Consider the following 22,906-nt stretch of genomic DNA (forward strand, 5'->3'; position numbering starts at 1 on the left):
AGCAATTTTGTGTAACAACTGGTTTTGAAGGTCTTCACATTTCCAGACTAGGTTGTTATAGTCTTTCATTTATTTTTGGTGTGGGAAGTGTGCCCAGCAGTCCTGTCAGCAACATGCAGCCAGCTCTCAGCTGTCTCACATGAGGAAGAATTAAACTGATTCCTATATTAATGTGTCTTTAACCAAGGCAGTGACAGAGGACAGCAGCTCTCAAAAGCCACAGAAAAGATGCAACCAACCTTGGTGAACTGGTGGACGATGATGTGCAGGCAGTGCCTCTTCATGTCCAGGGCCTGGGTCTTGTCAGCTGCCTCTAAAATCTAGAGCAGAAGCAACGATGTGATTTCCCTTCTGCACAGCTCAGGTGCACAAACAGTGTCCTGATGCAAAGCAGGAAACTCCTCTGAGCCAGGGAAACATCTCCATTTTGCATTACAAACTGAATCTTTTCTGAACTATTCAAAAATAAGCCCTGGATTTAAAATGTATGGAGTCCTCAGGAGTTAATAAGCAGGAATTGCTTCTGCTCGTGCTGCAGAGGGTTCAGGAGCTGGCATTGGCACTGGGGGCTTTCTTACCACACAATATCTCTTGTCAGCTCAAACTCCACTCCCAGATCCCATCAGCATCACTGATAAAACAAGACTAATGTCACCTGCACATCACCACTTGCCCTGGTAGAAATGTCTGCCAAAAAGGGTTTGCAGCTCCGTGCTGAGCTTACGGTGAATCTTAAGAAGGCCTTTAGAAACACAGTTCTGCAACGGGGAATGAGGAGCTCAGCAGGAGCCAGGTGAGCAGTACCTGCTGAACCCTTTAGCACAGCACAGGAGCAGAAGTGACACAAAAATCAGGTAAGGAACAATGCTGCTGAGGGCTGGGCTCTCACACACGTGCCACTGCCATTGGAAGGGTCTCGGCAGTCTCAGTGACTTGGCACTGGGGGTACCCCCTTGACCAGACCCCTTGGCTTTCCTCTAAAACAAGTGACTACTTAAAGTGCTTGGGGACAATTACCTGGAGCACATTCTCCACTGTGACATTCATTTCGAGGTTCTGCTTACAGTAGGCTTGGAGTCTGTTGTTGGAGAAGCCGTAGTAGTAAGGTGCAGCAAAGAGGTACCTGTTCATCCCATTGAGGAATAAACCATAAAGCAAAGGTAAGAGCACTGATGGCAAACACAAATCCCTGTCAGGAGTGACAGTGCAGAGCCTGTTAGTGCCACCCTGACAGACCATCCTCTCACACTGTGCCAGGCAATCCAAAGCAAAAGGAAGGTGACCTGCTGGACATGCACTCAGACAGATCCTTCAGATTTAAGGATACAGGGAGTCTTCAGGAGGCATGTTCACTTCTCCATAGTAGATGTATCTAAGCATGGACTCGAATGCTTGCTTGCTGGGAACCATTTCACCTATAGAAATGTTCACTTGCCCATCCTCTGGCATGAAGGAGCGGAACATGGCTTCGAAGTAACTGGAAAGGAAAATAAAACTGATGTAACACATTCTGCAGACAGATGGTTTTAGCCAGTATTGTTCAAAGGCTGTAATTCACAACTACAGCTCCCAGAGCAGAAAATTCAGTTGACAACCTGGGCAAAAACACTGCTAAATTATTTTTTCATATATGTCTGCCAGTGAAAACTCCAAATATAATCCCCTTAATTACCATCAGCACTACCTGAAATTCATCTGTTTCTTGAAAACTAGGACACGTGGTGCTTTGATTTTTTGTCTACTTTGCATAAGACCCAGCAGAGAGCTTAAAGTATTATGAATTTCCTCGGTATCTTCAGGCTGCCAATCATCAGGGCTAGTTTAAGAGCTGTAAAATGCTTCTGGTAAAACACCCTGGTAACTAATACCGAATATTGTTACTGGGACTGGAAAAAAATTGCGACAGTATTTGAAATAGAGATTTTATGAGAACACTTAATGTTTGGCAGAATTGAAGGTGCAGGTCCACAGAACACACAAGTGCAGGACAAAGCCACTTCACCCATGTCCTGGGGAGGGAGAATAGTCCCACCTTCAGCAAGGTGAGCTCCTTGTCTCTGCATAAAGTATGGGAACAATCTACTCTGTTATGCACCATTTTTTGTTGTTTATTCATAACCAGTCTTAAATATCAGTAAGAGAAAGAAATTCAAGTTCCACATGATTCAATATGAATGTTCATGGTCAGAAGGTTCCTTCTGACCTCAGTGGACATTTGTTGCTTTCCACTTCACCGAAACCACCTTATGTTTTCTACCCTTTTTCCCTTCCTGTGATTTTACAGATTCTTTGTCTTGCAGTGCAGCTTCTCACACATCCTCTGGAGAATCTCTGCAGTTTTAATTTCCTCCTATCTTTCCCTGCTGGGTATCAAATGGAAAAAAAAAAGTTAATCACTATAGCTTAAAGGCTTATTACACTCATTGAGCAAAGCTGCCTCTTACAGTTCTTGCAGATATATAAGTTCCTCCCTGTCTCCTGAAACAATCCAGCTGAGCCCAGACTACCCAGCATGGCACTGTGCTCACACAGTGTTTGTTCCAGCTTTGGGAACAGGGCTCACCTGGAGCGGGCTGCCAGGATGGCCTTGTGGGCTGGCCTTGGGTGCCCATCTAAAAGCAGGATGATATCACAGAATTCAGTCCCAGCTCCTTCCAGGTAAGCCTTCATGTCCTGGATCAAGGACGTTCCTGAAAGTGAACGTGAGGAAATAAAGACTTGACAGTTCCAAGTGACCAGATACTGCTGAACTAATACATGGCCAAGCCATAGCTCCAGACCCTCTTTCCTTTGGCACCCTTGGGCTGAGTTTCAGTTAAGCCCTTCTTCATAATTTTAGAGCAATATGAGCTTCATCCTTCCCCATCACAACCCATTCCCCACTGCCCATCCTAGAACCAAACCTGTCAGCTCTGCCCTCTGTTGCTGACAGCAAACCCCAGTCGTGGCCACAGTGAGAGGTGCTCTCTGTAGATACGAAATCTGATTTTTCCCCTCCCTTTTCATTATTCCTCATATATGAGGAATATAAAATTTTGTATCTTAATGAAAAATCCCAAATCAGCAATAAAGGTTTCTTTTATCCAATATTTTAATCAATAACTGAGAAACAGAGCACATTCAAGTCTGATTCAAACTCACTCATATTTTCAAAATTCTTCTTTCAATTTTTGATATTTGGGTCTCACACCATTCCAGCTCTGGATACAGGAAGTGACTGTGCCACCTCCCCCACTGGTGCCTCTCTCCTGCCTGGGACAAATGCCAGCCAAAGCCCTTCTACCCAACCTTCAAGGACTGGCTTCCTCCTCTTTCTCTCCAGTTCCCAATTATTTTTTGCAGTATTCTAAACCAACACTGCCAATGCCTCTGAACTTTGCGGCCCCAGAAAATTTCATTTTTACATTCCTTGCTTTGTATGTCAGAATGTTAAAATGTTGAGTAAGAACTAGTCCCAAATCAGTCCTTGATGAATTCCATGATAGAATTGTAAATCAAATCTTTGTCTTCTCTCTATTTCTTGTTCCTTTCACACACACACACACACACACACACACACACACACACAGCAGTGCCTTACTCACAAGATCTTCCTCCTCCCTCCTGATCCTCCTTGGTGAACACTTATGAGCAGGCCGGTTCCCCACTCACCTTTGTCACCCTCCAGCCACTTACACTGGCTGTCCACTGCCTTTTTTTGGGTCATTCTTTACACCCTTCTGCTCCTTCTCTCATCTCTCTAAACAGGATCAGGATGGTTTACTGCAAAAACATGACTATATTTCCCGTGGCCTCTCATGTGCTTTGATGGGACACTGTTCTGACTGAAACTAAATGAAAAAAGAACTGTCGTACCCTGTCTCAGCCTGGGAAAGAGCCTGAGCACAGTCATCCCAACTGGGAACTGGTGGCCTGCAGTGGGCTGTTTTCCAGGCTGCTTCTCAGGCTACATAAACCATTAGCACTGCCAAGCCAGCCCAAATAATTACTCCCTAAAGCCTGGAAGTTACCGATGTCGAGCGGCTGGTCAGAATGTGTTCGGACAGGAGGCTGCTGCTTCCTCCGGACAATCTCCACGATGAGGGATGAAGAGAGATGCTCAAACTCCTTCATCATTATGACTTGATTAAAATGGGACTCCTTCACCACAAAGTTCAGGCAATGTTCCTTAAAAACACACCAGTAATAATTAAAAATCTTATGGTTTATTGTTTGAAGTCATCTTCAAGTATCCCATAAATGTGACCATGTTACCTGTGCCATCAACCATCCTTTCCTTAGGACCCTCCATGTGGATCCTGCAGCCAGAACTATCAAACCATTATATCCTTATCCTTCCTAAGTGACCGTTTAGGGTCCCACTTGAACATGGAAATCAGGACAGTTCTAAGCACCTAGAAAAACTGGACTAGAAATACTAACAAGGAAGAACTTAATTGTTTCCCATCTAGGTGCTCCGAAGCTTTCTAAAACAGGAATCTCAGGAGGCACCAAAAACCTCACAGAGCTAACGAAGATTGGTTGCTATCTCATAATAATTCTTAACATAATCAGATACCAGAAGTTAATTAGAAGGGTGAAGAGATCTTAACTCTTGACACTATCCATTCAGGGTCCAAAGAGCTTGCAGGATTCTTTGTGTGGGTTTTGCCTGAACCTTTTACATAAAGGCAGCAAACAGTTTGAGAGCTCTGGCAGGCTCGTGTGATAAACTTCTTACAAAAATCAGTGTGGTGGAAAGGTGACAAATGAACCAGACCTAATGCTGAACAGCTAGAGACAAAAAAAGGGCACTTCACTTGCCAGTGTGAACCAAGGCTTTCCCTCAGTACACTTTCATAAGCAATAAACACAATCTACACCAGCTCACCATAAGGTGGGTACAAATTCACCCAAAGAATAGTTACCACTACCTGTTTTCTGCCAGGTTATTTCACCTGGGATCCAAATGGATCTGTCAGGATGAGCAGACTTCTGCAGAGGACCCACCCACGAGGACTAACACACACCTGAGCAGACAGGATACCAGCTCAGGGTGATCCCGACTGACTGGAGCTGTGTGGAAGAGCCCCTGTCACCCCACAGGCAGCCAGGGCACGTGGGGGGACCTGGCTGACCTGAGATCATTACCACCAATGCTTGTGCTTCTGGGCAGCAATGCACCACGGTCCCGTGCACCAAAGGCTGTGCCAGCATTTACATACTTGATGCTGACTCTGCTGCTGTCCTCCTGGAGGGCTTTCCTCCCCCAGATTCAGTGCAGGTAAAGTGCCTGAGGAAGTGCTGGTGCATACTGGTTTCTCCAGCCTCACTGTGCTGTCAGCTGCCAGCAATACAGTCACTGTATGCACAGCCTGAATATCATCAAACAGGCACTGTGTGGTCCTGCTCTGGCCCTTGGACTGGGGGCAGGAGCTGCCTCCCTGCAGCTTCAGCAGAATCAGCTCTGGGCACTGTGGTGGGATCAGCCCAGCCCAGCACATCCTGGGCTGCAGCCGGGGGAATCAACTCTACCCTGACTGTCAGCAAACACCCAAAAGCCCCTGACCCACCACACAGAGATGGAGAATCACAGGCACATTTTGTTTTTCAGATCAAAGGCCCAAGAACAGAATTCAGTTTTTCCATCAGCCCAGGGGGAAGAACCTGCCTCCAGACTCTGTATTTCTAACACAGCGGGACCAGGAAATGCACTGGTTCCATCTTGCTGCAGCGAGAGTGAACTGACGAAGAGCCAAAGTCACTCTGCCCTTGACATCCTACAAAGCAGATACGGAAAAATATTGAGCACTTAGTGAAAAAAACCTACAAAATATCACGAGCCACTGCAGGACAACCCGCACTAAATATGCTCAAGCAACGGTAATTATAGGAAGGATGAATTTGCAAAAGCTGATAGCTCTGGCAAAACATTACTTACGTAAATTTTATTTTTAAAAATTTCTCATCAGTTACTTTGTATGCGGAATGTGATTACCTTTAGCTGATCCAGCTGAAGCTTGTTAGCATTCTCACACACAATGAGCACGTTCTGCAGATCCACGGATGCTTCGATATACTGGAGGCAGAGCTGTTCCAGTCGAGAGAGCTTGAAGTTTAGGGCCAGTTTGTACACATCCATAATGAGTAACACATCCTGCACGTGCCCTGAAATTGCAAGAGACAAAACTGTGGGAGAGCTCACAGAACAAAAAGAGGAGCCCTTCCAAAATTATTTCTTTTTACATCAACCTGCGCAGATGGAATGGTAAGAATGGTCAGCAACTGGAGTATTTTTACAGAGAAAAGATTCCACTCCTGGTTAGATAAAATATGAAAAAAGGAGTTTCAAAACTGAGGCACTCGACAGCCACCCTGAAGGATTTTTGGACAAAGATTTTGTGACAATCTGGACCACAGTTTTTTAAAACCCTCAAAAGAAAGTGAAGTCTCTAAAATCCCTGACAAGCTCCAGAGCTTGCAGCCCAATTTCCCACAGTGCCCAGCTGCCAAAAGCCCTGCCAGAGTCCTTGGGTTTTACACAGTATTAGCAACCAGCTCCCTGATTCTGACAGGCCCTGGTGAAGGCACTCTGTGCTATCACTCTGTGCTTGTGTGTGCACAGATCTGTAGCTGGTCTAGAAGAGAATGCTGAGGTGAGAGAGGGGCAGTGGGGACTCTCTAGACCACTGCAGTGGGGCTACTGGCACACCAACTCAAGGAATAATCCCCCACAGTCTTTGCTTTCCTCACAGGAGATCTCTGCCCATCTGCTCTAACTACGTTTTAATAGAGAAAAGCCCTCTTGCACGTCTCATGCCTTCCCTGTGCCTAATTGGAAAATCCCATTTGATAAGCATGCCCAATTCCATTAGCTCAGCCTCTGGATGGCTCCCCAAGGTGCTGCTCTCTGAACTGAGAGGAGCAACTAGGAATAAAAATGGGCAGGGCAAGGCCACTGGAGGATCCCAGCAGAAAGGGAAGTGCCAGCAAGAATCTCTGATGAGCTGGGGGAAGGGGAGCAGACTGCCTGGGAAGCCTGTAACAATGGGAAGAGCTCAAGGGTACAAGCCTTCCCTTGGTCTGAGTCTGTCCCGAGGTGAGGGGTGCTGAGGGTCAGCAAACAGCAGAGAGAGGGACCTGGCAACGTCAGCAGAAACCAAGGAGCAGATTCCCTCATCCCCACTCACTGGGATCATTCTCAGACAGGCCTCCTTGCAGGAAAGCCTTGGCACAACTGCACAGAAATCATTCCTTTTCTGAGAATCACCTTTACAGAAATGAAATCCTGGAGTGAAGCTGAAGCAAAGCTCAGTGCTAGGACAGCTGTACCTCATCGTGCCCTTCTGCAGCTTCCCCAGCCCCAGCAGCTGAAGTTTCCCCGGTGTATCCAATGGTATCCAGCCCCACTCCCATGGCCCCACAGCCCTCATCACTCACAGAGCCAGGATCTGGATTTCCTGTGTGGGAGCTGAGAGATCTCTGGCTGTTACTCCACAGCCCATGAGCGCTTTTAACTCCAAGAACTTCGATTAATGCATCAAATGGATTTTTCATTTCTTGAGGCATTTCTTTGGATTGGTACTTTGAAGAGCTGATAAATACTGACTTGCTCTGCCTTTCTGTGTGGGCTCAGTTTGCAACGGATCAAAAGAATAGCAGAAAAAGGAAATAAGCCAAGCCAGGGTATGTGGTTCTTCCAGGCAGAATACTGTGATATTCAAAACACCACAATATTTCTGTTTGTTTGTTTGGGGTTTCTTACACCTTTTGGAATGATCAAGAACCTGTTTTTCCTTAATATTTAAAAATAATTAGGGAAAAAACCCCCATGATTAGTATGCTCTGATAGAAATGTGCTTTTTTTTTATCTCACATCAGTAACCGAGTGCTCAGAACGGGACTGGTCATCTGCAAATGCTTGATCCTGCTGTCTCAAAACAAATGTTTGCCCCTGGGTGCCCGTGTTACTTTACCTGACCCTGCTGCCCCTACCTTTGCGGGGGTACTTTATTTTATCTGTGTACAGGAACTGCATGAGCACCTCGAAGGGCTGGGCCTCAGCCTCTCGGATGGGCACTTCCAGCAGCGGCTGCAGGCGGCACAGCTTGACATTCCCACCAATCCCATCCTTCTGGCACGCCGTGTGTCCCTCGTCTTCAATGTCTTGCTTTGATTTCTAACGAAAGAGAAAACCCACTCAAACACGGCACAGGGCTGTGCCAGCTCACACACGTCACCATCAAACCAGAGGATCTTTCTCCTGACTCCACATTCTTCAAGACCCAGGGTCTCTTCAGCTTTAGGATTATCTTCAAGGTAACAAGGAATTCATGTATCTTAGACTTGCTGTTCCATATCCTGTGACACACATGGATCAGAACACAAGTGAGCTCCAGGATACAACTCAAAAGCAAGATGTCAGAGCAAGGGAGGCATGAAGTTCACTGAGCTCACATTTCTGCCCACAGCAGGAACAGCATTGCTCTGTGAAGAAGGGAGAGGTGGGAGTAGACCCTGTCTCGCAAAATCAGAGCTCAAAATGCTGCACAAAAGTATTTTAAACCACTCTGTTACTTTAAGTTTCACTTTGACAGCCTTTCCCTACAGCCTTTCTGGTTGTAAAACAATTAACTTAGGGGCAGTGAGGCATCCACATGTCTTACTGCTGCTTGTGTGCCACGACCTCCTCAAGAGCCATTAAATGTTTGCTGCTGAAAAGCTGGAAGTAGCTAAAATTAATGGACAATGATCAGAGGCACCAGACGTTCAGCTCTGGAACAAGTCAGGAAATATGAAGGTTAAAGGGAACAGAGGCAGCTCAAACCCTTAGCACTGCCTTCCTTTTCTCTAATCTGTCTGATCTTGTGGGCCATCCCCATGACACGCAGCTCTTACCTCCCCAGAGGGAAGGGCACACACACCTCCCTGGGGTATTCCACAAGATTAGACCTCAGACAGCTACGAGAGCTTCCAAGAACCACACTGCCAAATCCAGATAACTGGATTAACTCTGGCTCCTCCATATTACACTCCTGACACACATCCAGTAGTCTCCATTAATACTAATGATCCTCTTTATTTGACTTGCTCAGGAGCACCTTAGCATCAGATGCTGCTCCGGTCCTACAGCTGTCTCAGCAGACAACCTTTCTCTGATAACCTTATTCCCAAACCTGGGCAGAATAAGCCTTACCTTGCCACAAGGTTATTACACTTCCAAAATACTCACCTGTTTCAGCCTCTCCCTGGCCTGTATGATTTTCTTTTTCAGCCACTTGCAGCGAGCGGTAACGATCGCGGTGTGCCCTCGGACTCGCTCCTCCTTCTGCCAAAGGCAAAGGCAGAAAACACATGAAACTTTTATCCCCAAATCACATGGTGGTGGCAGATGGCAGAGGTTGTAGAAACCTGGGCTGAACCCCAGGTTACAACACATTTGAAGTTAGAATCAAAGGCAGCCTTGCATCTGCTCTGCACATACAGATGAAATTCAACACTTACTTCCCCAAAGGCTGATGGGAAAGACCATTTGGGAAGAGCCTGTGTAACGTTCACTGAGTGGAAGCTGGTGTGTAGGTTCAGTGTCACAGATATAGCTTCTTATTCTTGCATCTGATTTTCAGTTTAATTTAATTTTCCCTTTTCAAAATAGCAGTATGGTTTTTGCTACTGTTCTTCCTAATCTACTTCCCCCGATGTTGGGGATCTGTTCTCTGAGCTCTGCAAAGCTTTTTCCAATTTTTTTTTTTTTCCAAAAGGAATGCAGGTAGGTTCAAATTTCTCATGTTTTTCTTCAGGAAATCTGTTCTTCGTAAAATTTTTAGACTGTTTTCATTACTAGAGAATCATTCCCCCGTGCGGCTTTTTCTCATTCTATTTTGTTTCATGGCTCTTGAAATGATAATGGGTCTGCAAACCACTGACCTGCTCTTCCCAGGAGGCAACTGGGACCTGGGAGTACAGAGGTCATTGGTGTATTTTCATATTGCAACTCTATAACATGCTCTGATAAATTCAGGTTAAGTCAGTGACCCAAAGACCTTCTCAGTTTAGAAGTTTCTTCTCCTTTGCAGCTTTAAAAATTTATTTGGATTAGTGCAACTTACTAAACCAGGCAGACAGTTCACCAGTGATGCTGCTCTTTAAAACTTCATTCCCAGGGTTTCTGGCACAACCATTGCACAATTTGCTTTTTCCCAGCAAACACTACACACACAGTAACACCCCCATTGGCACCTTTCCAATAAATTCTACTCACCTCTCCCAAAACAAACTCCAAGTCACTGAACTGCCTGTTTTCCCAGAGCCTTCCATAGTCTTCATGGAGAGTGCATTTAGGGTAACAAGAAAACTGAAAAAAATAAAACCCCACAGAAGACAGAATTAATTTCAATGGCTATATGAACTTCCAATCTCAAATCACCCTGGAGAAGAGGAGCCTGAGGTCAGACCTCACTGGGTTCTGCAGCTTCCTCACAAGGGGCAGCAGAGGGGCAGCTCCGATCTCTGCTCTCTGTGACCAGTGACAGGACCCGAGGGAACAGCTGGAGCTGTGTCAGGGGAGGGTTAGGTTGGATATCAGGAAAAGGTTCTTCCCCCAGAGGGTGCACAGGCTCCCCAGGGCAGTGGGCACAGCACCAAGGCTGACAGAGCTCAAGGGGTGTTTGGACAACACTCTCAGGGACAGGGTGGGATTGTTGGGGTGTCAGTGCAGGGCCAGGGGTTGGACTCGATGATCGCCGTGGGTCCCTTCCAGCTCAGGAGATTCCAAGATTCTATAACCAAAAGTGCCCATGTTTCATCTACTATCACTGGATTTTCTTATTAACCCAACCCCAGTGTAGTACATAAAGCAGAATGTAACAAGCAAACCAAACACATGCAAGGGTTCATGGTGAGGGCAAGGACAGATAACAAAGGGGAACATAGAAGAACTCTGTCTCATCACAACTTCCTGATATGAGGATTTGGAGGCTGGGAGTCTCTCCTGCTCTCAGGACTTGCCTAAGTGATAAAAATAAACTTCAGTGTAGGTGGGATTTGACCTGGTGTGACTACCTTGAATTTAAAATTTTCTATTCCCACGGTTCCTGGGGGCTGGGAGTGGGAGTACTGAATGGAGATAAAACCTCAGTACAAAATGCTCTGCCCCAGAGCTCTGAACAGGACAGAATATGGAGAGGAACAGTCAATTCTCAAAGAAACAACCTGGCAAATCCCATCTGCTACACTTTCCAATGATTTGTCAAATTAAGTTGTCCTGATCTCTTTAGGACTTTAGAAAGCACTGGAGAGCTTGACCTTACCAAAATGTCTGTCCAGATAACATTTCTCAAAAGATTTTAAAGTCACATATTGACCTTTGGCAGCTGAATCTGAAATGTAGAGGCTGCCTGCAGGAAGGACATGGAACAAAAGCCAAGGAGCTCACAGTGAGCCAAACCAGACACTCCACGGCCAGAGCCAGAGCCAAAGCCAGAAGGATTCCCATGGAATTGGTGTGGATGTGAGTATGTTTCTCAGAGAATTACCTGGAACCTGTACATCTCTCCACTTCTGATGTTATTGTCCACTGTGCCGCCAAAGATGTACATGGCATCTGAGATAACGGCTGCTGCATGGAAGAGTCTGCCACTGGGTAACTGGGGAGAGAAAACAGGGCATAAAAAAAAAGAAAAGGGCAAAATAGGAGAGGGAATAAATCATAGCCTGTTCTTCTGCCAAGAAAAAGGATCTGCTTTTAACAGATCACCAGTGAGAAGGGAAAATCGGAGAATCACAGAATATTCTGAGTTGGAAGGGACCCACTGGGATCATGGAGTCCAACTCTTAAGTGAATGGCTCATACAGGGATCAAACCTTGGCGTTATCAGCAGCATGTTCTCATCAAACTGATGTAGTCTGAGGTCATACACACACTTGCACCCTGAGATTCACATCTATTATATTTCAGGATTGCTGCCTAGTGTGTCTAGAACATACCTTCCAGTCACACTGAAGAACACCCACTCCCTGCACCTTCTAACCACAATGGTACCTACACAGCACTCTACGTATCATGACAGTTACAAAATATATCGTTTACAAAATTAAACTCAATGTCAACTTTCACACAAAAAAGTAAAACGTGCTTCCAGAAATAAGCAGATTCTGCAAATGTGATTACTGTGCAAACTCAGAGCTTACTCCAAATATTGTCAGGGACCTGAAAGGTAAATGATCATCTACCTCAGCAGGACTGAATCCCAGGCCTGTGAGCGCCTGCCTCCCCCACAGCTTGAAGGGCTGAACCATCTGGCTCAGGCTTCCCAGCAAAGCCCAATTCTGAACAGGAGCCCAAGCTTGGAGCTGTTGGCAGAGCTGGCACCTCAGAGCCACGGCCACGTCTCCATCCTGCCAGCTCCACAGAAAGTAAAGCCCCCCACACTGCAGCTATTTATAGGGCTGAGGGATGGCACCATCCCTGCAACATACCCCACGCTGGAGCTGCAGCATGGGGTGATTTTTTGACACGGGAAGAGTTGCTGCAAGCTGAAGCCACCGTGACCCTCCTGCAGAGGACAGACCACAGCATTTCTACCCACTTCTGAGGTTACACAAAGGTATGTGATCACATCAGCACATCTCACTGAGAGCTCACAGAAAGGCTGCAAGTGCTGAGAGAAACTTCTTTTTTTCCCCTTAGTTTGATCAGGCTTGTTTTGTCTTCCAGGCAGTAAATCTGATTAAATCTTTGCCAACAAAATAAAAAGCCCTCTGGTATAAGAAATCTTTGCTTCTTGTACATATTTATAGACACCACTCAAGTAAACTCAGACATGAAACAAGATTATGTTTATCTGGAGAGGCAGATTTTCCAGGAAACCATGCTGACTGGCAGTTCCCATTCCCACCGACTCACCCCTCTCAACCACAGCATCACACAACGGCCTCATTTAGCCTGTTACCACACTTTCCATGACTTGTTCTTTTCCTCAAACTTCAGCTTTTAAGGAGACAATCCCCCAGCCAGTAACTAGGACCAGGGTGTTTTTCTCAAGATGTACAAACCACAGAGTTGCTCACCTTAAAAAGCACATTTGCCCATTTAAACAAACCATCTGGATTCCTCTGGATGAACAAGATGCCTTCTGTCTCCAGCATGTTTCATGGATACTTTATCAAAGAAACTTCAGAGGTGGTGCTAATAAATACTGTGATGGGAGGATTATGGAACAACATTGATCTCTTAGTACATTCCTGCCTGGCCCCTGTTTGATACCTCTTCCAAAGAGGATGAGACCCCTGTCAAATATCATCTGTTTTCTATGGCCTCTGCTCGTTATTGCAGTAATCTCATTAACTAAATAAGATGTACTGATTGAAATAATCAACCATATTATAGTGGGTTAAAAATACATCTGTCACCTTTATCAACTGGAGCTCCAGCCTTATCCCAGAACATGAAATTTGCTTGCCCAGACCTACTCCCACACAGCTAGGCAGGCAGGTATTAGTTGTACTGTAGCATCCTTCTCACAACTAACTGCCACTAAAACCAAACAAAACAGAACCATTCTGTCAGAGCTCAAATGCAGCTCACCTGCTTTAGACTTATTCAGGTCATTTTCCACGTCTTTTTTTTTTTTTTAAATAAATAATATTTTAGCTTTGAATTTAATTAAAATAATTCTCAAAATCCTCTAGTATTTGGTTTTTAAAAGCTGCCATTGTATTTAACAACTACCTTACTTTCAATCAAAAAGCCTTACAGCTTTGCAACAACTGGTGCCAGAAAACAAACACAAACCACTTGAATATTTAACAAAGTTAGACCACAGTTGCCGGTCACATCATGTTCAACTCCAATTATCTGAATGGGACGTTGTGACAATTATTTTTCATTTGTAATGGCTGCTACTGGCCAAGGAACCAGAGCTCTGCACTTATACTAATAACTTAAGCAATCAAACAACTCCACTTTCTAAATACACCGACCACATTTTTAAAGAGAGAAATGTAAAATATGGAAGGACATCCCGGAACAAGGAAGGTCATGTCCAGTTCATCAAAACATTGTGCAGCTGAGGGTTTCAGGGTGTTTGTTTTGCTGAATCAGAACAGCAGAATTCAGGCCAGCACAAATCCCCCACAGGGAGATGACAAGTGGTCACATTCTGATGCCACCCGTGTGGGGAGCAACACTCAGCTCTCCCAGGACCGAGGATTTGGCCAGAGGAAAACTTTGTCCCAGTGCAAACCAGGGGAACTGGGTCCTCAAGAAAATATTCAGGAAAAAAAAGGTTAATAGAGCTCAGGAGCACAAACAGCTGGAGAAACATAAACAGCTGGAGAGACATGCTGGTCCCCACATTCCTCAACCACCAATTCCGACACCCAGAACCTGCCCCATCTTGATTTTTTTACTGGAAGACCTCCCAAGCTGCCAAATCCAGCTGCTGAATACACTCAACTCAGGTAGAGTTTATAAGGAACAGCTACAAAATACCATCCATTTTGCTACCCAGGATGGTCAGAAAGGATGAGAGGAAACAGCCTCAAGTTGCAGCAGGGGAGGTTTAGTTTGGACATTAGGAAACATTTTCTCCCAGAAAGGGCTGTAAGCATTGGAACAGGCTGCACAGGCAGTGGTGGAGTCACCATCCCTGCAAGTGTTCAAAGGTGGGTGGATGTGGCACTTGGGGACACGGGTTAGTGGTGAATATGACAGTGCTGGGTGCATGGTTGGTCTTGATGATCTTAAAAGTCTCTTCCAACTGTAACAATTCTATAATTCTATGATTTAATTCCATCTGCTGGCACAACTCCAGATGGTCGTGTGTGTATCCAAAAGGATTTGTCCTTCTCATTCCCAGTGCATACAGGAATGCTAAAAATCACAGACTAAAAGGCACTGCCAATCTGAATGCATCTGTCAGCTCTAGAGCTTGTATTTACCACTCCACCAACACGATCTCCTTACCTTATTAGCAGTGCCTGACAAAAGGAATTCTGGATTCCATCCTGACACCTCCAGTGATGGGGGCTGGCACCCCTCTCTGAGCTACACTACTCTGTTTCATCTGTTGGAGTGGCTTCTCTATTTAAGGTTAATGGGATTTGCATCTGAGGCTCTTCCCAAGCTGGAATCTTTGCTTTCAAAAGCAGATCTCATTAGTCACCTTTGCTTCCCCTTCAGTACCCCCCTCCACACTGCCAGGATGACTCGAGCCATCATTTTCAAAACACAAGTATTTCACAAGTCTTTTTCTCTTCCTCATTGCTTGTGCTCAGATTCACCCTGGACCCTGTCTAGGCAGCTCAAATGGAGTTTACCCTGTGCTGCTCATCAGGGTTCTGATTTGACTCCCAAAGCTGTGCATTAGTGTTGCCTCTCCCTGTGCCAGAGCACCCAGCAATCATTCAAATTGCCTTGATTACAGCCCTGAGCATCAGCTTTGGGGCTGAGCACAAATACCTTAAAATAAACTCAGTTAAATCTGTGTAAACCCCTACATAAACTCACTGATTTAAATTTTGACCTCACCAGGAACACATTTAGCTTCATTTAAAGTCCTTAATAAATTAAGCTGAAGCAATGTAAAAGTAAAATTAAATAGTTAAAAAAGTAAAATTAATCATTTCCACTAAGGGGTCAATATTAGTCCACTCTATGCAATTTAGAACTTGCATGTGCAGAGTCAAGGCTTAAATGGTTCTTGGATTATAGCTTAAGCTAAAATAGCTGAAGCTAAATTGCAAGGGAAAAAAAGGAGCAGAGAAGTAAAGCCATAAACAAGGCTGAAATTTCTCTCTTCTCCTGGAATAAATTTAATTTCCACTTTTGAAGTCTTTTCCACTTCCAGGTGTTTCTTTATTTACCTCTGAGTCTGCTGTAGGTGCTTGTTTAACTGTTGTTATGCTGAGATGTAAAGCAAATACATCCCAAGATTTTTTTAAACCCTGTTCTCCAGAGGGCAGGGAGGGAGCTTCCCCTGGGGCAGATACTCTCAAACGCTTCTGGGTAGGACACCTGGTTACAAGATTTCAAAACAACAGTGTGTACAAGTAGAGATGGGAGGCAGGAGAGACCAGACATGGAGCAGGATTGCCTCGTGGCTGCAGCTCCAGAAGATGATCCCCGTGTATCCAGAACACTCAGGGTCAGTCCAGAGAAAGCTCCATGGTCTTGTTTGGAGCCCATGACTGTGATTGAACCATTTCACAAATTAGTCACATACTTTTCTTCTGGTTTGTGCAGTGACAGAGGCACACAGCAACGAAATCCTTCACACTAATTGCTTGTTGTCTGCCTTCTTCCTCCCATGGCTCTCCATGAATCACAGAATGGCAGATGGGTTTGGGTTGGAAGGGACCTTAAAGCTCTCGTTCCACCCCCTACCATGGGCAGGGACACCTTCCACTAGACCACATTGCTCCAAGCCCTGTCCAACCTGGCCTTGAACACTTCCAGGGATGAGATGAGAAGCTGAGGGGTTTGCTCACTGCAAGCAGGCAGAACACAGATCACAAAGATGGTGAAGAGGAAATATCCCTCAGTTGTTCCCACAGCCTGAGACAGCCTTTTCACATTTTGGCTTGATGAAAAAACAGGGCAGATGGATCACTCCAAAGTGACAACCTGTGCTTTATTCAAAAGCTGACCAACACACTGGAAGAGGATAAAGTAAAACCTTTTTGAGCTGACAGGCCCCAGCAGGGCAGCACTCACAGCCCTGCCCATGGCCCAGCCCAGCTCTTCTGTACCACTGGCACAACTGGGGCAGGGAAAAAATGTAACTTTCTTGTAGTGAGATTCATCCTCTTGGCTGTGAGTGCTTGTGCTGTTGCAGTGCTTGTGCTTCTCTTCTCTCTCTGACTCCTTTCTCAAACCATCTTAACATGTTTCTGTGCTTTTTTCACTGAAACTTCAACAATATGGGCAATACTAGGAAACAGCTAAAATCAAATCCTCTGCAGCTGTTTCAAGGCTCTTCTTTGTCACTCTCAGCTTCTCAGAAGCTTTGTCATATTTACAGAACAGATTTATAACTGTGCAAACGTTAACTCTCCTCACACTCAGCTATAAATGAGCAGGTATTAGGGAGGCTGACTGTTGCACTGAACTCCAAAGCCAGTAACAATGTGCTCAAATCTCTTTCACAACCCAGGAACATCAATGAGCCTCTCTATCCTTCAGTACCACTAAAAATTCAAAGCTAAAACGAAATAAAAATACCAAAAGCCATCAACAAACCAAGCTGGTGAACCCAAATATATTAAAAGTTTAAAAATTATCTGTTTTTCTCTGAAACTGAAGAAAATCAGCCACAACAGGTCGAAATGAGCTGTCACTACTGGGAGCTGTTGATGCTCAAGATGTTTCCACACTGTCACACCAGGTAACAGCATCAAACTCAAACAGATGGGCAGACAGAGCTTTGGATAGTCTTTAAGTTCAAGGAGGTTTAAGGATTTAAAATGTTTTCCCATGCTTGGTGCAGACAATCTCTGCTTTCAGACAAAATTGGAACAGACACATGTTAGAGTGAACTTCAAGATATGCAGCTCTATGAATAAAGAGGAGCAGGCAAATGCTGAAGGGGTTTACTGGGCTTTTCCTTAGGCTGTCATTCCTTTATTAGGTCTTTCCTTAGGCTGTTATTCCTTTATTGGGCCTTTCTGTAGGCTCTCATTCCTTTCAGATGGCAATGGACTCTTCTATCCCAGTTTATTGCTGCAGGTACCAAAGAATAAACAAAGTGCCCAACTATTAATTTTAAAATCTGGCCTGGTATGGACCTGGGAACACAGCTTGGGCACAGGCTTCTGTCACCTGTAAGGAGGAGCACCCAGCTAACCATGAGCCAGGCAACTGCACCACCATCCCAAGAAAGTTACTGAGCAAATCCTCCTCGAAGGTACTTCCACCACATGAAGGAGGTGACTGGGACCAGTCAGCGAGGATTTGCCAAGGGCAAACTTTTCCTGACTAACCTGATCGTCCCCTTCCAAATGCTTCATGGGTTATAGGAGGGCACTGTGTTCTCAGGGAGTCTGTGCTTGATACCAAATTGTCTGGAGCATCTGAAATGCTGGAGGCTGATATTCCAAAGGACTTATCCAGGCTGGAAAAACGTGCCAATGGGCATCTCGGGAAGTTCTGCCAAGTCCTGGCCCTGGGACAGAGTAATTTCTTGCAATGATACAGGCTGGGGACTGGCTGTTTCAAAAACAAACGTGGCAGAATCCCCCCCTCACCTGCTGCCCATGCTGTGGGATGAGCCCAGCACACGGGGGGCAGGGGGGGCTGGGTTAAATCACCAGATCCAGAAGTGAAGTCATGGTAACAAAAGCTTGTTGGTTACAGTGACACCGTTTGCGATTGTGCTCTGCACTGAGGATGAGATTTTCCCATCTGGCATCCACTGGAGAACACGGAATGGAAACAGCAAGGTCAATTCACTCACAGTGACATCCAAACACGTGCCAGTATCACTGCAAAGGTCAGAGTTTGAGGCCCTCTGTAACCTGTTTACAGCTGTAACAACAGTAAATGCTATTTCCTTTAAAATCGTTTCAGTATATCAGTTGCAAATTTAAAAAGCAATGTTAATGCATAATTCCTCAGAGATCATGAGGTACAGTTTGAAGAGCAAGTATTGCCAAATCCAATGAATGTGTCACAAAAGATCATACACTGAAATCTGACAATACCTGACGAGAATCCAGTGACCAACCATTTGCTTCTCTTTGGCACACGGTGTGGATTCAAAAATCCAATAACCATAATAGTACTTTAAGTATCTTAGTCTGACTTCCTGCATAAACCAGCCTACCAGACTTCCTTGAAGAGGTACTGAAGTGGAGCCTTTCTTTAAGGAAAACTTTCTTTTTAGAAAATATCAAATCCTGGCTTAAACATAATGAAGACGTACCAAAAAACTCCAATAAAATGTTCCAATGAATCATTACCCCCATTCTTTACAATTTGCAAATTTTTACTTCCTTTTCTTTTTCAGTCTGGATATCTCTAGTTTGAACTTGAAGCCACTGGATCTTGCTTTATCTTTTACCAACATATTAAAAAAACTTCTGTTCCCCAGGTGAGCCAGGGAAGAATTAATTTCCTACAGCTAAAAGAAACCTCTCTTCACAGCTGGTCACTGGGCTTCCCATCTTCAACCATTTTCTGATTTCTTCTCTGAATAACCTCCTTGATTTGTGAACACAACACGGAGAGATGTTATACTGGAAGATTTATTTAATAAACACAAGGATCATGTACTTATGTTACTTACTGACACTACACTGTGTCAGCTTCTGGAGCCAAGAATATCACAGCACTTCTATCCATTTCACACCACAGGGAGCTCATCTCAGCTCCCCACAAGAGCTGGGGATTTAAGTCACTGTTTCCAGGGATGCTCTAAGGGAAACCATGGAGCCCAGACCACAAACCCTGCTCTAGATGTACCCTCCAGCCAGACTGAAACATGGACTGTTTGTGCCCCCCTTGAGAAGAAATCCAAATCCCTGAGTGGACTGTTATTGTAATCAGTAATTGGCAAAACTCTGGACAATTAGATATTAGGGGAAAGCTGTGATTTTCTGTTGTCTTCCAAGGTTGTTGACAAAAGTTTATACAGAGTAACTGCTCCTCATTCAAAACCATCTTTCAAATCTTTCCATCACCCACTTTCATACCCCTTTAACATGAGCCATGTTCAGTTTGTGCTGTTCCAACTCCTTACTGGTGAGTGAGCTACAGAAATACTCCTTCTGCCTATCATCTACATCATTAATATTCTGCTTTCTCTGGGAAAATCCTATAAAAGTATGTAATAAACACCTCTCAGAAAGGATATGAACATAAAATTGACAAACAGAAATCGAGCTGTGTAACATGTTAAGTTACTCTCAATGCTACAGTTACTCTGGTACCCAGGTTCTTTTAAATAATAACATTTTCGAGCTGTCTCTCTCCAGCTCACTGAGCACAGACCTGCAAAGGGCACTTGGTATGAAGCTCTTACATTTTTATAAAAGGTTTTCTAAAGAGGATGCAAGCTCAAACACTACATATTATCTATAAACACCAAAAGTATCAGTCCTCTCTCTGGACTGTGAAATGCTCAGTTTTATCTCTCTCCCAGCAGAAAACTTCCCTGCCCACCTGTGAGGCAGATCCTGCCAGGGGCCTTGCTACAGGAATCTGGGGGTTTGTGCACACAAACAACGTTTCTTTTGCATAAAGACACCTCAGCGGGTGTAACTGATCTCTGCACAGGGAGACTGGGGCAGACTCACCCACAGGAAGATGAGTAAGTCCTTTTACTCTTCCTCAGCTGCCCACAAGCCACGTCACCGTAATCCACTTGAAAAACTCCAGGACTGAGCCTCCAAGTAAGCCCAAGAAGGTTACCAGCACATTAACCTCCCTTTTGGCTTACTAAAAGAAAAATTAAGAGCTTTGAAAGTCAGAAGTTTTTACTGCTCTTGGCTCGGAAAGGCCCGATTGTGAGACTGAAATGTTTCACAGGTCAAGTTTTAGAGATTTCCCTTGTAGCTTCAGGATGGCTCGCCAGTCCCTGCAGCCACAGGGGATGACAAGAACTGTGAGGAAGGAGAATTTTCTTCCTCCTGATATAACACCCTGTCTGTCAGCTGTGCAAGATGGAGCATTCTCCCTGTTACTGCCTGCCTATTTTTTATGCTGCTCCAACCTTCTTCAGAAAGTCAAGGATATTTCGAGTTCAATAGGAAAACTTGAGGCAAATAAAAAAATCTATTTCTTATTTTTGAAATCTTCTGATAGCCCTGTATAAAGAAAATCCAGCACTCCAGGAAGCTTTGGCAGTGTTACACAGGCAGGCAAGGACTCAGAGAAGATATTCTTGTGACTGCCTTAGAAAAGTAAAACCCCCAGCTGTGAAGATCATCTAACAGTGAAGATGGAGAAGAGCTCTGTGTGCTCTGTAAAATATATATGTACATATATATAGGTCTGAGGACCTACAGACTGCAATTGTGCAGCTCAGCAAGGACATCTTGATACTCATTTTGGAGACATCCTAAAGGCATAAAATGGCAGCTCCTGGTTTATTTTTGAAGGACTGACCTGTTCCATTTCCATTTCTCCTCTTCTACCCATTTAAGCCCCCATCTCACAGCAAGGCACTGTCAAGAATTCTGAGAGCCCTGGGCAGAGAATTAGGACAGGTCAATTTTGCCAGACCTGTTCCCAGCTTTGTTCTACCTTTGTTTACCCAAAATGTGGAAAATGCCAGACTGTCTCAGGGCACCTGACACATGATTGCTGCCTGTGCTCAAGAACTACTTCTAGACCCTTCCTGGAACTTACCCTGCTTTGCTGTGATTAATGCCCAAATTGTGCCCCCTTCTCCAGGTAACAACCTCAAGATTCTTCAGTCTCGTGACTTGGCACCTTCCACGTTGCCCATAACAGGGTAGCAGGGGAAATATCACTTCCACCTGACAGCCTATTCCTGTTACTGGCATGTGTAGGTCTGGAAAGTCCAAATCACTCCCTGGATCACTCTAAAAAGCCCCTCAGGGCTGGCTCTGTTCAGAGAACAAGACTGGAATGGCAGCAATCACTCTCCCTCAGCGCAAGAAATCTCTTTTGCAAAGCACTATGAAAGTCACCACTGAATTATAGTTCAGTCAGCACCAAACCTTCTTATTTTGGACTCCAGAGGCTTTACCCACTCCATGCTAAACGTCCAAAAGAAGAAAGAATTAAGGATATGCATCACATGACCATAAGTAAGAAAGTAACCCTGCCATAGTGCAGTTAAGCAAAGTTGTAATGCAGCGTTTCTAAGATCACATCACATAATACAGAACAAACAGAACATAAACTCTGCAGTACATCCATTGGAAAGAGGGGAAAACACCAGCTCTAAAAGTGAAGACAGATCATTCTGCTGCACAATAACAGAGGTCACCATCACTTCACACCCAGTGGAAACCCTCAAGTGCTGAGACAGCATTGCACTTATCGACTTCTATTTTGTTTCAACTTAATGTGAATAACTTTGTTCACAGAGATGGATAAACAGGGAAAATCCCAGTTCACAGTGTCCTGGGAACAGTATGGTATTAGAGATTCATTGCCACCATTAGAAGTCTTTGCCAAAAGCTCATAGAAACTTTAGGAAAACAATTCTGAGAAATTATCTAGTTACCCCTCCAGAAGACACAAAATCATTTAAAACTTAAAATGACAGAAGTCCTTCAGATTTTGCAGTTAATCAGTCTTTTAGGAAAATTTACTATCATGTAAATCTCTCCTCCCATTTCTACCAAATCAGTCTCCAGATGCTGGAGTACAGAAGGAAACTTCAAAATACAACACAAGCAACTAACAGACAGACCCATGTCCAGGACTACTGACAGCCCAACAAAAGAGCTCTGATATCTGAAATGAAGTTTTAGTAGGGGATAACTCAGGGAATAATGCTGGTTTACAACACTGCCAGGAGCAGTTCTGATCCTGGAAGCAATAATCAATCGTGTCCCAAAGAACCAATGCCTGCCCAAGCCTCACACATCCAACAGCAAGGCTGGCAGGAGCAGAACAGGATCTACAGTCCTGAAGGAAAACTGTGGCTTTAGAAAGTTAGAGAAGCAGCTTTATTAATTTCATGTGGCAATAAATCAGCTTTGTAAAGCACTGATTAAGACTACTGTGAAATACTTTGGTCAAATAACTGCTCCCAACGAGGCCCACATGCACAGTTAATTAAGGGCAGTGTGTGCGTGGGATTCTCTGACTCATCCAACGCTGTGACGTGTCTCTGCAAGCACACCAAACACACCAAAACACACCAAACACACCAAACACACCAAACACACCAAACACACCAAACCACACAAAACAAACCAAACCACACCAAACACACCAAACACACTAAAACAC

General features: G+C 44.7%; 1 protein-coding gene across 2 annotated transcripts in view; it reads right to left on the minus strand.

The window, feature by feature from the left end:
• LZTR1 (leucine zipper like transcription regulator 1) overlaps positions 1-22,906 on the minus strand; it is a 35,337-nt gene that overhangs the window by 3,332 nt on the left and 9,099 nt on the right. The window contains exons 10-19 of one of the 2 annotated variants that reach the window (XM_017821419.1): positions 11,514-11,624; positions 10,241-10,333; positions 9,212-9,307; positions 7,975-8,158; positions 5,978-6,147; positions 4,011-4,167; positions 2,564-2,690; positions 1,328-1,477; positions 1,018-1,123; positions 240-320 (exon numbers count right to left, since the gene is read on the minus strand). In XM_017821419.1, the coding sequence (XP_017676908.1) occupies positions 240-320; positions 1,018-1,123; positions 1,328-1,477; positions 2,564-2,690; positions 4,011-4,167; positions 5,978-6,147; positions 7,975-8,158; positions 9,212-9,307; positions 10,241-10,333; positions 11,514-11,624 (1,275 nt within the window). The other variant, XM_017821420.1, reaches the window with a different exon arrangement.

Source organism: Lepidothrix coronata, unplaced genomic scaffold (genome assembly GCF_001604755.1).
Source record: "Lepidothrix coronata isolate B3197 unplaced genomic scaffold, Lepidothrix_coronata-1.0 Scaffold90, whole genome shotgun sequence".
Taxonomy (NCBI): domain Eukaryota; kingdom Metazoa; phylum Chordata; class Aves; order Passeriformes; family Pipridae; genus Lepidothrix; species Lepidothrix coronata.